Source organism: Larimichthys crocea, chromosome XI (assembly GCF_000972845.2).
Source record: "Larimichthys crocea isolate SSNF chromosome XI, L_crocea_2.0, whole genome shotgun sequence".
Taxonomy (NCBI): domain Eukaryota; kingdom Metazoa; phylum Chordata; class Actinopteri; family Sciaenidae; genus Larimichthys; species Larimichthys crocea.
Window position 1 is genome coordinate 3,836,193 of NC_040021.1, and position 16,014 is coordinate 3,852,206.

The 16,014-nt window shown below is 43.7% G+C and overlaps 2 protein-coding genes across 2 annotated transcripts; both read right to left on the bottom strand.

The window, feature by feature from the left end:
* Nucleotides 1–1,676: 1,676 nt before the first annotated feature.
* Nucleotides 1,677–6,851, bottom strand: slc30a1a (solute carrier family 30 member 1a). Its single transcript, XM_010747674.3, has 2 exons — nucleotides 5,746–6,851; nucleotides 1,677–4,444 (listed from the first exon to the last, which is right to left on the bottom strand). Exons 1-2 carry the CDS (start codon nucleotides 6,314–6,316, stop codon nucleotides 3,528–3,530), a joined length of 1,488 nt encoding a protein of 495 aa, XP_010745976.2. The 5' UTR covers nucleotides 6,317–6,851; the 3' UTR covers nucleotides 1,677–3,527.
* A 1,311-nt stretch (nucleotides 6,852–8,162) lies between these two features.
* nek2 (NIMA-related kinase 2) lies at nucleotides 8,163–11,928 on the bottom strand. Its single transcript, XM_027284689.1, has 9 exons — nucleotides 11,563–11,928; nucleotides 10,653–10,870; nucleotides 10,312–10,552; nucleotides 10,154–10,236; nucleotides 9,944–10,070; nucleotides 9,621–9,855; nucleotides 9,219–9,273; nucleotides 9,043–9,119; nucleotides 8,163–8,813 (listed from the first exon to the last, which is right to left on the bottom strand). Exons 1-9 carry the CDS (start codon nucleotides 11,656–11,658, stop codon nucleotides 8,608–8,610), a joined length of 1,338 nt encoding a protein of 445 aa, XP_027140490.1. The 5' UTR covers nucleotides 11,659–11,928; the 3' UTR covers nucleotides 8,163–8,607.
* Nucleotides 11,929–16,014: the final 4,086 nt, after the last annotated feature.

Here is a 16,014-nt window from a genome sequence, read left to right on the forward strand (position 1 = left end):
GGTAAAATAATAGTATTAGTGTAAAGCAGGATGGCAGCATTAACAGAGATTTCAGAGGTTTTTTAAGGTCACCATGGATGTAGCTCAGTAGATAAGATGGAGGACCAGAAGGTTGGGGGTCCCCCAAAAGTCTGGGGGGTGAAGGAGGTCAGATAAGGGCATGAAGAGATTTACAGGTGAGAAGGAGGATTTTGCAATGAAATGCAGGACTTCACTGGGAGTTACTGGTGGTGGACGAGGGTGGGGGTGATGTGTTGCCAGGGCTCGGTGCGGGTGAAAACCCTGGCAGCTGATTTCTGCACATACTGGAGCCTGTCCAGGGCTTTGCTGGTTACCCTGGAAAGAACTTTTAATAGTCCAGGATGGGAGGTGATGAAAGAGAGTCTGAGAGTGATGGCTGAGGTCTGGAGGTGTTTTTGAGGTGTAACAAAGCTGATTTGGTGATGTGAGACTAATGAGTGTGAAATCCAACCTTTGAGAGTAGCACCTTTGGAACCAGAACGATGAGCTCAAGTTTACTGCTGTCTAGCTTGAGTAGTGTTTATGTCATGCAGGCAGTTGGCACAGGACTGTGGGGAGGAGCTGAGTGGATAGTTTAGTGCTGGGGTAGAGCTGGGTGTCATCTGCATAGCAGCAGAAGCAAAGGCCTTAGGGGGACCAAAGGGGAGCATGGACATGGTAAAGAAGAGGGGTCTAAGCACAGAGCCTTGAGGAACACCCTGCTGTCACTACTTCCGCATACTTTGTATGTTTTGTTTCGTTTATTCTGTGAGTTCTCATAGTTGAGTGCATGATGTTATATCAACACCTCTGTGGTTGACTAATCAACCCAACAATCATTACAAAGTATAATCATCACTAGAACATCCTCATCCTGAATCATAGTTTGATGTTTAAAGTCACAGATACAATTGAATTTTTAGAATTCTTCCTCTTGGGTCCTGATATTTTCCTTATAAGACATGTGTTAAAGAGCAGATATGTACTCTCTAGTTGGTCTTTTACAGGAAACTGGAATATTGGCTGGTTGTAATAAAGTTAAGCTGCCCTGTACACAATCCCTGCTTCTTTAAACCTCTTTAATCTGCTTTACACTTCTGTGGCTAAAGTGGATTTAATAGGCAAAAGTCAACAACAGCTCAGTTTGTATCGGCACTTTGGAGAAACTGTCGCCAAGTTTCAATTTCAGTTAAGCCACTTTCAAATTCGCACCATTGGCTCTGAGTTGTTTCTCAACTCAGCCTCCCGCAAAGTCTCAGCAAAGCCAAGTCATCTCTGAAAAGCATCTTAAAGGTCCAGTGTGTGAGCTGTATGAGGGTCTACTGGCAGAAAATATGATATTTATATCATTAGTGTATTTTATATCTACAGAACCACCACGTTTCCACAGTACGGACAAGCCAGACACTGGGGACATTTGACATTTCGTGCCCGCGATAATTTCTCGTACACGCTTGATAATGAAGGTTGAGGTGAGGGGTATTCAATTTGGTCAGTTAAGACAGTTTAAATCTTTAAAAACACATTTGCTACCTTGGCTTTTTCTTGATTTTAAACTTTCCCTCGTTTGATCAATTTTCTTGCCTATTCAACCTCCTTCTTCTTTGGATTAGAGCTAAATAAATAACTAATTTATTTTGATTTAAAAAAAAAAAAAAAGGGGGTCACAGAAGAAAAAGAATAAAAGGCAAAAGACACATTTGGGCTCATCAACTGTACCAAACAGCCATATTTTTCTTTTATTTCACAATGACACATTGGACAGGTACTGTAGATATATAGTATATCAAAAACACATCAGTTGACATGTCATATCTAAAATTAACAAAAACACTTGTTTTTTTCAATTTGCACATAGAGCTCAAGTCTTAAAAGACACAGAATAAAAGTGACCGAACATTACAAATGAAGGAACGCGTCAAAATACATTTCCCAGCACATAGTTCTATATTGCATACACATTTAAATCAGGAGTGGAAATCTGAAAACGCATCTATGGATTGTTACCTTTAAAAGATATCTGTGGTGATGAGTGAGTGTTTTAAAGGCCACCATATGGACTTCGATTTCAGAAAAAAAAAAACCCAGCCTGCTCAGCCGCCCAGAGCAGAGAACAGAAAAGCTATCACATGAGTCATTCCCTACACAGTTATGAGTAATGTCAGGGGATACCAGGCGAGAGCTGGTAAGCAGCAACTGAAGCTCCCGGTGGAGCTCCTAAAAAAAAAAAGAAAAAAAAGTTAAACACCAGGTCTCGGTTTGGTCATGCAAACATAGTAGAGCTTCCTGGAAATATAAAAACTCCGTCAGCATGGATTGTGACATGGTACCAAACACATTCATGAGGATTTTCAACCAATAAAAAACAGCCATCGTCATAGATTCCAACAGGGAATAGTGTTTCAGTATTCATACTGGCAAACAGTGCTTCACGACAGAACCAACCCTCTGGCTCGCAAGGCATCGAATTTGTGAATGAATGTTTTTTTTTTTAATTAGTTGACCGAGCCCGCCGCGAGAAGTTTCGGTTACACTTTTGTCGACTAGTGCTAATATACCACAGCAGTTTGTTTGTGTTTTAAAAAGGCAAGGTGAGATAGAGAGAGAGAGAGGTGTTGAAACAGCTTTTGTATCCAAACGTATGACTGCAATTAAAAACTGAGTCAAGGCCAAGAGGAAAAACAAAAAAAAAAAAAGTCTTGAATCATTATAAAACATCGCATCTTGAAAAAGGAAAACTGACTACAGCATAGATGATTCTGTCCAAAAGAAATCCAAGACAGAGAAATTGCAAAAAAAAAAAAAAAGTTTCTATCATCCAAACTAATTACAAACAGCATCTACAGAGAGAAATAGATAATTTCTAATAACTTAAATACTTTAAATTAGTATGCAATACAATACTCTTCCATTTGGGGCCAGAGGGTAAGAAAATAGATCTGCTCAAAGCCTACGCAAAAAAAACAACAACAAAACAAAACAAAAAACCGTAGACTCTTCGCCAACAGGTCCATAGGCTAAAACAGGATAACCTAGTGATGTGTGCTCCGACTTGCATGTGTGTTTTTGTGTGTTTGTGTGGAGAAGAGGACGTCTCTCAGATCCCTTCGGTCCTGCAGTGAGAAGCTTTGGCACAGACACACCATGGAGGGAGGAGGAGGAGGAGGGAGACGAGATGACGCATCACGACACGGTGCTAATGAGGGGACACTCATGCAGGCCTCGCTCCAGTCCTGGAGGAGAGAAGGTCAGTGAACCCCCCAACATGCATCGCCACCATACTGCCAGGGCAACAGGAGGGAGGGAGGGAGGGAGGGAGGGAGGGTGAGTGGTAGAGGAGGAGAGGCTTGGGATGGAATATGACGGGGAATGGAAAGAGGTATACAGAGAGAGAGAGAAGAGATGGAAAGGAACGGCTCAAATGCATGAACACAGAGGATTCAGCCACAACAAGGACAGAGAATAAAAGGCTATGGAAAATTATTTCCTTGTCCATGACTCCTCTGTTTCTCTCCGTCCTCTCCATCTCACAGAGACGACTCCACCTCTCTAGTGATGATGACCTCAGACACCCCCGACTGAGGGCGCACCTGAACGGCCGCATCTCGCTCGGGGGTCTCAATAATCACCTCCAGCCCTGAGTCACCGGTGGCGGCGGAGGCGGCCCTACAGTCGCTGTTGGTCTTCTTATCAGAGCCAGGTTTGTCCGCGGAGCCGCAACACAGCTTGGGGGCGCACTGAGTCCGACAGGAGAGCTCGCAGAGGGAGTCTCGAGACTCCGAGTTGAACGTGACGAACTCGGGCTGGATGGTGGTGGCGTGGATGCCTTCGTTGTGGAAGAAGTCCTTGATGCGCTTGGCCACCTCCATGTAGGACGTGGGGTCGTGGCACTTGATGTGCGCCGTGGCGATGATGCGGCTGCCGGCCAGCTGCCAGATGTGCAGCTCGTGGATGGCCAGGACGCCGTCCAGGCTCAGCAGCCGCTCGTTGAGTCGGTGTATGTTGATCTGCTTGGGCACAGTCTGCAGCAGGATGAGGGCCGACTCTTTGAGCAGCGGGTAGGTCGTATACAGCAGGATGCACACCATGATGATGCACAGCGTGGGGTCCAGGTAAAGAACCCAGCAGGGGCCGGCGAACTTGGTCGCCATGGTGGGGTCGTCCAGCAGGTCGACCAGCGTGTGGTTGACGTGCTGGTGGTCTGTGCTGTGGCTGTTGACGCACGGGTTCACGCACATCTCGCCGGCCACGCAGGGCTTCCACACGAAGGTAAATATGATGGCATTGACCACCACGATGACGGAGCCCAGGGCGTCGCCCAGCACGTGCAAAAAGACCCCGCGCATGTTGAGCTGCGAGTCGCTGTCGTGGTCATGGTCCATCTCCTCGTAGTGGGTGTTGCCGTTCATCTGCACTCCTCCCGTGTCGCCTTTACAGCTGATTTCTGGAGATAAAAACAAAAAGAGGTCAGCCCGGTTTAGGGGAACATGAAGTCAAAGTTTAATAAGCGGCTGGACTTTGACACCGAGATACTAAATGCAGCATTCACAAACAGAGTGCAGCTCAAACAGAAACGGTCGGAACATCAACAAGCAGCTCACGATGGTGCGAAGTTGTAACAAATTAGCCTGAGGTAGTAACAGCCCGGTGACAAACTGTCCGGTTACATCATTTGAGGAGGGGGGGTTGAAGCACAAGTTGTTTTCAAACTTGAAACAAAAAAAGCACTGAGAACTCATCGGAGGCAAGAAGAGGGTGACTAAGGACAACCCCGCTAAGACTTTCGCTCCATTAACTTATTAGTGATTTCTGTTCTTGCTCTCGCTGCGGGAGACGACTCACTCCTGTGACCGAGTCTGTGCTTTTTAACTGCTCAAGACAGCCATGCTGGATTATGTGATTCCTACAAAAAAAACACTTGCCAAAAAAAATTAGTTAGTGCAGGCAGGGTACACACATCTGAGGGGAACGGCACCTGAGCAGCGGCTGCTCGCGCTCGCTTCCAACCCCCGGGGACGCCCACCGGGGTCATTCATCAACGGCTAATGGTGTGGCTGGGGCTGTCGACTCCGCGGTTACACTGATGTATGACCTAGTAACGGAGGAGGTGGTGGTGATGGTGGTGGTGGGGGTATAGCCTGCATTTATTGAATGTAGCCTACAGTGTGTGGAGAGGGGGGAGACGTGGTCTTCTGTAGGAGAGAGGTTGGATGTTGGAGGATGGGCGCTCGGACGGAAGTCCAAGGGAGGAGGAAGAGAAAGGAGGAGGAGGAGGAGGAGGAGGGTCTGTGTGTTTATTGTGCAATAAATTCTCATCTGACCACAACAGATAGACACATGAGCCGCTCCTGCTCGCGGTAACCGGACACTGAAATACGACAATCAGGTTATCACAGGCGTACGAGTCTCACAAACGCACGAGGGCTCCAGGGCTTGAGACAAGACGAGGCTTGTTTCGTGTTTCTCAACACGAGCTGCTTCTTCTTCGTCGTTCATGAAGCAAGTAAACAGACGGTGATCAAACCCACGAGCTGATGAAATATGTATCTGATAACAAAGCAGATGTGTGGATGATAGAAGAAACAGTGATTAGTCACTCAGGTAGGCAGCAGCAGGAGCAGGAGGAGGAGGAGGTGGAGGGGGGTCTTCATGAGACACTGGAGATATTACACAACCTAACAGTGGAGATAAGGTCTGGCATGTCAGATTAAAATGTGACAATCAGTCATTTTGTGGCACACTCACCATTTCTCGGGCTGTTGTGGTTCCCCACCAAGTTGTTGGTCTCCTCTCCTGATGATCCATTCCCAGCCTTCTGGGACTTTCCCCTCTTGTCCTTTTTCCCATGAGAGTGACCACCACCTCCACCACCTCCTCCTCCGTGGGAGTGCCCGTGGCCTCCGCCGGCGTGCCCGTGGAACAAGCACAGTCCGAGCAGGTTGACCAGGAGCCCCGCCGCGCCGACCCCGGCCACCACCACGGGGCTCTCGATCTCATGCGGCTCCGTGAAGCGCTCCACCGCCTCCAGCACGATGGTGAAGCACAGCGCCGTGAGGAAGACGGCGTTGACCAGAGCCCCCATCACCTCCGCCCGGATCCAGCCGAACGTGTTCTTGTTGGTGGCGTGGGTCTTCTCGGCGAATCGCACCGCGACCAGCGCGACCACCAGCGCGATGACGTCCGACAGCATGTGAAAGGAGTCCGACAGCATCGACAGGGACGCGGTCATGCGGCTCACCACCACCTCCACGATGAAGAACCCGAACGTCAACGAGAGCATGCACAGCAGCCGGACGCGGTTCGGCTCGCAAGCCATGATCCCGGTTCCTCGGCGTCGAGTTTCGGGTTTGAAACGTCGTTTCTCCGGCTCGAGCTTAGCAGCTCCGAGCTAACGGCTCACGGGGGAAGCTAAGCGAGACAATAACGGCTAACGGCGGCTTCTCTCGCGGCTCTCATCCGGCGGACGGCAGCATCACTCGGCTTCAGAAGTGGCGACGACGACGGGACCGGACCGGAGGGATTAAAATCCAAAGAAGAGGGGGGAGACGGTTCCGAGTTAAAGCCGAGGTTCCTCACCGACGTTCGCGGATGAGCTCCGGTTTGCAGACGGTTTGAAACTTTGCACCCGAGCCGGTAAACTTTCCACACGGAACACGGCGCCGCGAGGACACGCCTCCACTAACCCCCCCCCCCGCCCCCACGCGCTGGTTCTCATTGGTGGAGAGGTCACGAGGTGGAAGCCGATTGGTCGAATTCGTGCAAGTCTCGCGTGCTGTAGGTGGAGCGCACGAGCCAGACAACGGCGGTTGCTACGCACGCCGTTAGCAACTGTAGTCTCGCGATAGTGACCTTAATCGATCCGCGTTTATCAGAAATAACTGATTTATTTTATTAATTAATCAATTTTAATTTAATTTTTATTATATTTTCCTCATTATTTATAAAATTATAAAATTAAAAAGTCAAGACAGAGGATTTAAATAATATCATAATATTAAATAATAAACAATAATATATATAAAATAATAAATAAAATAAAAAAATAAATACGATATTTATTTTATTATTTTATTCTCATTTATTATTTTTTTCTCATTGCTATTTTTATTTCATTTATACCTTGCAGGTATTATTTGTATCATGGTCACTTTACATCACAATACTCTTTTTATATATCATGCCACTGTTATCCTTCAGTTTTTTGAAGGTTGATTGTTTCTCGTGTTTATTGTGTAGGTTATAGAAATTTCTGTCTGTTTATTGTTTGTGCCTTTTCTACTTTTTTTTAAATTCTGTAGTGTATGCTACACTTTCCTCTGCTGCTGTAACAGTGGTGGTGGGATGAATAAAGTATATCTAATCTAATCTAATCTAATCTAATCTAATCTAAACTAATTAAATATTGTTTCCCACATATCCCTGGTGCAAAAGACAATTTACATAAAATATAAAAATATATTTATAAAAAAGAAATTATATATACAGGTTAAAAGATATCTAAGAAAAATACGGCAAATTTAAAAGATATAGACAGTATAAATATGGAAAATTAGCAGTATAAACAGTGAGATCTATCTATAATATAGATAGATCTATAATATAGATAGATAGTATAAAAATTGAATAAAATAAAAAATAATAATACAAAATTAAAGATGCATACAGTCTAAAGTTGTTCCTTTTTTTAAAGTTTGTCAGTAAAACTTCAAACAGTCTTTTAATAATAATTTAAATGTCTTGTCAGTTATTACTCCGCCTATGATTTAATTTTGTTTTGAAGTACTTGATCACTAGAAGATATTCAACAGTGTTTAATGGAATTAAACCAAATGTAGTTACATCTTTGTACTTTTTTAAAAAAAAAGTAAATAATTGGGTTTAGCAATCATTGCTGGAAACATTTAATCTTTTCATTTAATCACCTGGAAGCTGTTTATTGAAAAAAAAAAAACATGATGTAATACAACTGTCCTTAACTAAACCCTTCTATCTGCCATTAATCAAGAACAAAGCTGCGAGTTGTGAAGGCTGGTTGCTGTTCCCTGTGATCACTGTGACATTCATGGGAAACTGATGACCCCTTGTGGGAGTTATCTGTCCTGATGAAACACTCAGAGTGTGGAGAACTGTTATGGTGATTACAAGACTAATATCATTGAGTAATTGTTTTGAGTCACTACAGAGGAGTTCCCTAAAATCCTTTTAATATACATTTGTGATGTTACACATCTAACCAAACTATAAATACTGTATATATCAGATATTTATGCATACTGAGCATCTTTGGAAACATTTTTTTATTCAGGATGATTGAAGTTTTTATAACTTCTTGCATTGTTACAGATCTAAGTCATCAAAGAAGCTGCCCTTTTATCTCCATTACCACAGTCTGACACAAAACTGACTCACACATAAAGCAAGAATATACAGCACATTCACATCAAATTACACAAACTGACACTACAAAGTTTGAAATATAACAAAACACTGGATTGAATAATTTAGCTGCTAAGTTATCACATAAATAAAACTATTTACATCCAGTTATTACGACTTCTTTCACAGCTTTCACATTCAGTCACAAATCAGACAGTGATGTCTATATGATCAGCGGATGCCGAGTATCTGCTTGCTCTTGAACTGACAGCTCTTCTCCACTTCATTCAGTGTCTGAGCGCGCAGATTGGCCACTTGCAGCCTCCTCAAAATCAGCTCCTGGGACGTCGCACCCTGCCGACTTTCGGGACGCCGGTTCTCTTTGCTCTCACCGGCAAAGTGGACCTTCTTCTTGCCGGGAGAGAGGCTCTCCTCATCTGGAACCAAACAGCAAGGAGTCAGTGTGTCAGGTGTCTAACATGAAATTAATTCTTTATTTAAAAACATGTGGGGAAAAAATGCAGAGTTCATTGAATTCTTTATTTGTGTATAAAAGCATTATTAACATGATTTAAAAAGTAATAAATAAATTAAGTCTTGCACATTCTAAAAACAGAAACAATGCTCAGTTCAGGAAGTCCAGAGGTCTCCGTCCGATTCCCATACCTAGATCTTTGCCGCAGAACGGCGACAGGTTCCTCTGCTGCTGCAGACGGTTGTAATTCCTCAGCAGACCCTCGGCTCTGAAATGGAAGATTTGTACCAATCAACTGATGACGCCGGCAAAGGACGACATGTGTGAGCGTGACGTGTTTCATTTGTAGCCTTCTTAAAGTTTTTACCTGGCAAGCTTCTCATTCGACAGTCGCTCACGAACACAGAGCTCCTGCTCTCGTTCTGAGAGAAGAAACAAATAAATATTATTTTTGGAATTTGTAGCACTTATTTGTCATGCGACACCAACACCTTCCTTATTTGCACATACTTGAGATGCATGCATGCTGTATGTGTGGTGCTACAGAGTCAAGAACAAGTCACACAACATCAACAAACCTGTTGAACTGTTCTGTTTACCTGCAGAACATGTGCTGTGACAGTTAACGTTATACAACCAAAGATAAATACAAAGTTATTTACAGCTGAACAATGATTGACAAAATTTCATCAGCGGCTCTGAATGTTTTTCCAGGTCGTCACGCTGTCCCGTGAGCAGGCCACAGTGGGAGTATAAATAAAAGCCTTACGCTCCAGCCTCTCCTCGCGTTCCTTCAGCGCCTTCTCTCTGTCTCGCAGTGCCTGCTCCCGGAGTCTGAGCTCTGCGGCCGAGGGCGGCGTTGGCTCCGCGGGCTTGTGAAGGGGGCAGTCGGAGTCCGCCGACTTCCTGCGGAGTCGCGCCTGTGCCCTCCTCTGCTCCTCGGCGACAGCGTCAGCCAACAGGCTGCTCTGGATAATAGCCTCCACGGAGGGCCTCAGATAGTCCTGGCAACAGAGAAACAGATTAATAGAATAACGGTAGCACAATTAAGCTTTCTGACAAAGTGAGAGTGATGAATAGTTCATTTGTAACCTTCAAGTTGAGCATTCTGCTGAGCAAGGTGTTCAGCTCGTCAGAGTATCGGTACGGGATTCTTCGGTACTTCCCCTCTCTGATCTTCTCTGCCAGCTCTTTCTGGTTGTATGCAGTAAACGGAGGGCTGCATGGAAGAACGTCAGAGGCACAGTCAACAAACCGGCATGCTGGGGAGATCAGCTAAAGCAGAGGAGTTAGAAAACTTACGATAACGAACAGAGCTCATACAGCAAACATCCCAGTGACCAAATATCGGACTTCTCGTTGTAAGACATCCGGTTTATTTGTTCCTGAAAGAGATGTTGTAAATTAATTAGGTTAAAAACCACAGCAGGACCTCAACACAGCAGGACCGAACAACTCACCGGAGACATGTAGTAAGGTGTCCCCACAAAGGTCTTTGCAAAACTGGTGTCATGGTTCAGGATCCTCGCCAGGCCAAAGTCTCCGAGCTTCACGTTCTGTCTGATGTCGAGGAAGATGTTGGCTGGTTTCAGGTCTCGATGAAGAACCGTGGCCCTGCCATCACTGCGCCTGTGGCACTCCTTCAGGGCCAATGTGAGCTGTGCCATGACTCGCAGGACGAACTTCTCCTCTAAATAACGCCTGCCATGATTAAAAACAAACACACTCTTAATTCTGCAGCACTGATGTGAGGCGGAGAGACACACACGAGTCATTTCAACACAAAAAATCAGGCCGTCACCTTTCACTGATGCATCGGGTGATGAGACTGGACAGGTCCCCGCCCTCGCAGTGCTCCATGACGATGTACAGCGTGGCGTTGCCCCGGTCTATGATGCGGTCGTAGTACCGCACTATGTTCGGGTGCTTGAGCTCCCTCAGGAGGTTCACCTCCGACACCAACATCTGCTTCTCGCTCTCCGCCATGGTGCCGTAATCCAGCTCCTTCCACACGAGGATCTACGAGACAAAAGTGGCTTAAATAACGAGGACGAAGCTCAAAAATCTAAAATCAGTGATGTCAGTCACAACGGATGTAGTTTATAACTAGTCTTAAAGTCGGTTGCATAATATCTAAATGTTCATTAACAGTATCCACAGTGGGTCAAAGTTTATAACCACTAAAATATACTCAGTTTAGGTTATGAAGCTGGGCAAAGGCAGCAAATTGGACATGAAAGTGAGGTCAGCTCAGGTGTTTCCAATGGTACTAATTAAGGTTCAGTTCCATTTAGTGCAGCACACTCCCTAACATAAATTAGTATCATTGGAAACACCTGTGTTTACCTGAAAAAAGGTCAATTATCACATTAGGAGCAAAATAAAAGTGCTTAAATATGTATAATTAATGTGTGTCAATGCCTGTGTGAACACCTTAATTAAAAGAAGCTGCTATAATTTGATTAATTATCCAACTTTAATCAGCCTCACCTGTGCTGACAAGACTTTAGTGCTAAAAACATCAGCATACTGATACCTAAACACATCACAAAGTCACTGTATTGTTATTATTAACGCTCGGTGACGTAGTTCAGGGTTTAAACGTCACCTGGAGCTACCGTTGGTGTGACGTTTTATCCGGTAACGAACGGTTAACGTTACCTGGCGTTACAGGTGAGCAGATTAAACGCGTAAACATGAACGTTACTCACTTTCCCGTCAGATTTCCGCCTTATTTTCTGGCACTTTCCGTAAGAACCGGAGCCTATCGTGTACAGCACCTCGTAGTCCTCCACACGGGACGGCATCTTAACGGTAAGTTACGTGACTTAACGTTAGCTACTATAAACCGGCCGTTGCTAGGATACACTCGACGTTAGTTCAACATCAACTTTAACCCGGTGACTGCCCGAGTTAGTCTCTTCATTTACCGGCTCCGGTGATTTGTTACCGATGTAAACAAACCAAACGTTTCTTCGCCAGGTAACAAAACGAGGAAGCGTCCGCTGCTCGCTTTTTTTAAATTGGTGCCCAAATCCTCGATTGTGATTGGCCCGTTCTCGCCTCACGCTGGCTCCTGATTGGCTGAGAGAAGGATACAAGTTGTGAGGTTGCTAAGCGCCTCAAACCCCGCGAGAGTAGAGCGGGGCAGATGGGGTGACACGCGCACAACTCACCACGGGGTGGCGCCAAAAACACGCACCACCAATCAGAGCCACGCTTCGGTCACCATGGAAACCGTATATATAAAAATATTTTAAAAAATAAATAATAATAATAATAATTGTTATTATAATTGTTATTATTATTATCATTTAAGTTATTAAGTGAAGTAAAAAGTAATCTTAATAAAACTAGTAATAAGAATAATAATAATAATAATAATAATAATAATAATAATAATAGTCTTTTTATACTTTTATTTTTATTGTTTTCAAGATACGTCCACAAAGTGAATTAGTAAAATAATATATTAGTAATATAATAGTATATTTGTTAGCAAATTTTCTTCTTCTGTATATTTTTTTCTATTTTACTTGTATGAGATTTTGGGTTCTGACATTTATTTATTTATTTATTTTAATTTACTGTTAATTGTTCTGGTTTTAAGGTGCACTGAACATGAATATTGATTATTTTAGACCCCAGGACAAGAAAGTAGCTGCTGGTTAGGTAACAACCAACGAGGATAATAAACAATAAAACTGTGTCACTGACGAAAGACATAAATGTTTTAAATAGTCACATCACTCTTTGAAATCGCCCTTTAGGCACTGGTGACTGAGTTATGTTCAGAGATGGAGAACATTTTATTCCAGCTGAAGCGCAGAGAGTGAAAATTAATCAAGCGGATGTAAGAATAGCTCACTAAAAATATCCCCCCCCCAAAAAAAAGTTTTATGTCTGCTAAAAATCTTCTTCGACTGAGTCGTTGCGTACCCACTGACGAACAAACAGGAGCAGTAAACAAACTTTTCTGTGTCCACAGAGCAGTTTCCATGGACGTAAGACACAGAGGAGGCCGATGGAAACAGCAGGACCTCCTGAAGAGTCGCCATCAGTCACTGAGACCTTTCACTCTGCTTGTATTTCTGGATATGGCATAGATCATCATCATACACAGTCTGCTTTGACATTAAGATGTTCTGTTATTTATCACAGGCAGTTCATTTACATAAGGATCTTACAGATTTAGATCTGGTTATTTATATTTCTGACATTATTTAAAAGAGCAAAAAGCAGCACCAGGTATCAGTTTAAACGTGCACGACCAAAGCCTGACTGGCACATGACAGATCACAGATTATTTTTCTCATTACAAAGAGATGTTGACGTGTGACTCCCGCCTGATAAACACATCGGGGCGGCCTCTCTGCTGCTGCCAGCACCACACACACCGACACCAACCGCTCACACCACCCGAGCCCGATCCGGTCTGTCAGTCTGCCTCTGCAAAGGTCACTCCTACAAAGAGCTCGGAGGAGTTTGGACATGAGCCAGGAACAGTTGGGGTGGTGGTGGTGGAGCCGGAGCAGAAAACTGACAGCTAAATACAACAGAGACAGTCAGCTGGTTTCAGTCTTCTGGAGGATAACACAAACACAGATCACCTTTTCAGGTTATCACACTGATGAACAGTTAACATCACAGTGTCAGGAACAATCCCTGTGCCTGTAAAACATGTAAACATCATCACTCATACACAGTCTACACATATTTTATAGCATGCTTTGCACTATCTATAGATGTTATGTTATTGTTTACGCACACATACACTCCTAGATATATATGTATATATATATATTTATATGTATATATGTGCATAGTCAGGGGCACCGCCAGGAAAACCAAAAAATCAAATTGGGCCCTCTCTGCGCAGCTGCTGGTGCTTTGTACATGCATGCAAGTCTGCATACAGTCTGCAGTGCAGTTCACTATTTGATGCAAGATTAAAAGCCACCATAGAAATGTGCTAAAGGCAATTTTTTATTTAGCTTTTACTGCCCAAAACACGTAAAAACAAGAGATAATTCAGTATTTTTATTTGAAATGTATAAACTCAGTGATGATGGTTTAATAATTTATATTGGTGTTACCTTTTTTTGGGGTCCTGTCAGTCGTGGGTCCTTGGTATTGTCCCAACTTTTCCCCCCTATACGCGCCCCGTGCATAGTGTTTGCACTTACCTTGTCGAACTTGTTGTCCGTGTTTTAGCTGCAGTGTCTTTGAGTATTCAGAAAAACCCTTAAAATAAAATGCATTATTATTATATTAATTATACATATATCTGTGTACGTACATTGACAGTAAAGTAAAATTGGAGTCTTGCACGTTTCACATACCTGGATAATAAAGTGTTTCTGATTCTGATCTTTCTTTGCCGTTTCATTTCGGACCCCTAGATTGGTGTTAACCTAATAAAAGCTTAGCGTTTAGCTGATAATAGTCAGTATTAAAGGTCAAGGGTGTTGGATTTAGTTTAGCGTCTAGCTGGTGTTTTATTAATTTTTAAATAGTTGTAGGACGTTAGTAAATGAAATTTTATTATGAATGAATCTGATGATTATTTTGATTTATTCCACATTTATTTGTTTGTAAAAATCATAAAATACTGAGAGTGATACTTTGACAATGATTGTTTTGCTAACAAACAGTAAAATCCCAAAACGTATTGAAATAACTCGACTCAGCAGTCACTGGATAGTTACTTCACAGGCACTCGTACAATCCAACATAACAACTCTGCCAGGAACTTATGAAGAATAGTTTCAGTTTTTTGCTGACACAGTCACAGAATCTAATATTTAATATGATGCAGTCCAGTTTGACACTACTACAAACTACAACCTCAGTAATAAACATAACAGTTTGATTAAAACCTCAAAAACTTGAATTATGAGCTTTGTAAAAAGTTTCATTTATGGTAGAGTTTTCATTTGATCACACCGGAGTGTACTTGAAGTATTTTGTATAGCAAAATCTTAATTTTTAAATTAAACTGTCAGATAATGTAGCTCAGTTTAAAGCAAATCGTGTGGAGAAGGAAACGGCTAACCTGGCTCTGTCTTTAAATCTCACTAATTAAAAGTTATTATAATAATATCTTTTAATGTGAAAGTGTTGCTGTTTTATAAGAAGGGGTTACGTGGCGGACCATTTCTTGGCGAGGACAAGGAACTTCCTGGAGTCTCTGCGTTGCCAGGTAACAGCAGCCAAGAAATAGCCTGGCTGGCCACGCACACACACAGCAAACACACACACACACACAACACACACACACACACACCAACACACAAGCAACAGTTGTTTTAACACTTGTGTTTTTTTTGTACAGATTAAACAAACGAGATCTTCTGGGCTGATTAATTAATTAAAGTTGAGTTGTTTCATGTGATCTAACATCAGTGATGCTGCGACCAGCCGTCACCATCATCCTCCTCCCTGGTGACAGCAGGATGGGGGAGACTCGAGTGATGCCGGTGGCTGCTGCAGTGACATTCAGGCCCCGGCCCTCCTCCTCCTCCTCCTCCTCCTCCTCCTCCTCTCTCCACAGCTGGGTGTTTTAGTGCTTGCTGACTCAAGGGACGGTGTCACCACCACCACCACCACCGAGGCATTCACGAGGGAACAGGCATCAAAGCGTGACACTGAAGGACCTCTGGGGAGCGGTGTTCATTGCAGGTGGAACACCGAGGACACAGAAGTTCCTCTGGAGGCCGTGATGTGGGTGACCTTGGGACGAGGATTCTCCAAGCAGACCTCCACGCTGAGCTGAACAGCCACTGTGACTCCTGTCTGTTAGCCCTTTGGTATGTTGCTGAAGCTTCCTGCATATTTAATCCCATTTTCCAGTTCGATTCCTGACGTTTTCACCCCCTTTGGATCCCATTGGTTGCCTCAGGCATGTGGCTCTCCTGCAGACCCGACCCCTCCACGTATCACTCAGCTGCCGTGGAGATGTAACCGATGGCATTGGTGTCTACTTATCCAACTATTTAAAGCAGGAAGGAGGAATTCTTCCTAGCAGCTGATACATAGGACTTATCTTATGTTCAGCTTAGCAAAAGAAGTAGAAACAACCAATCAGCAACTCTAAAACAAAAGTGCAACAAGGAAACTATTTCTTGGCAAGGTTGGTTGCCCAGTCAAGCAACAAGCTCGTA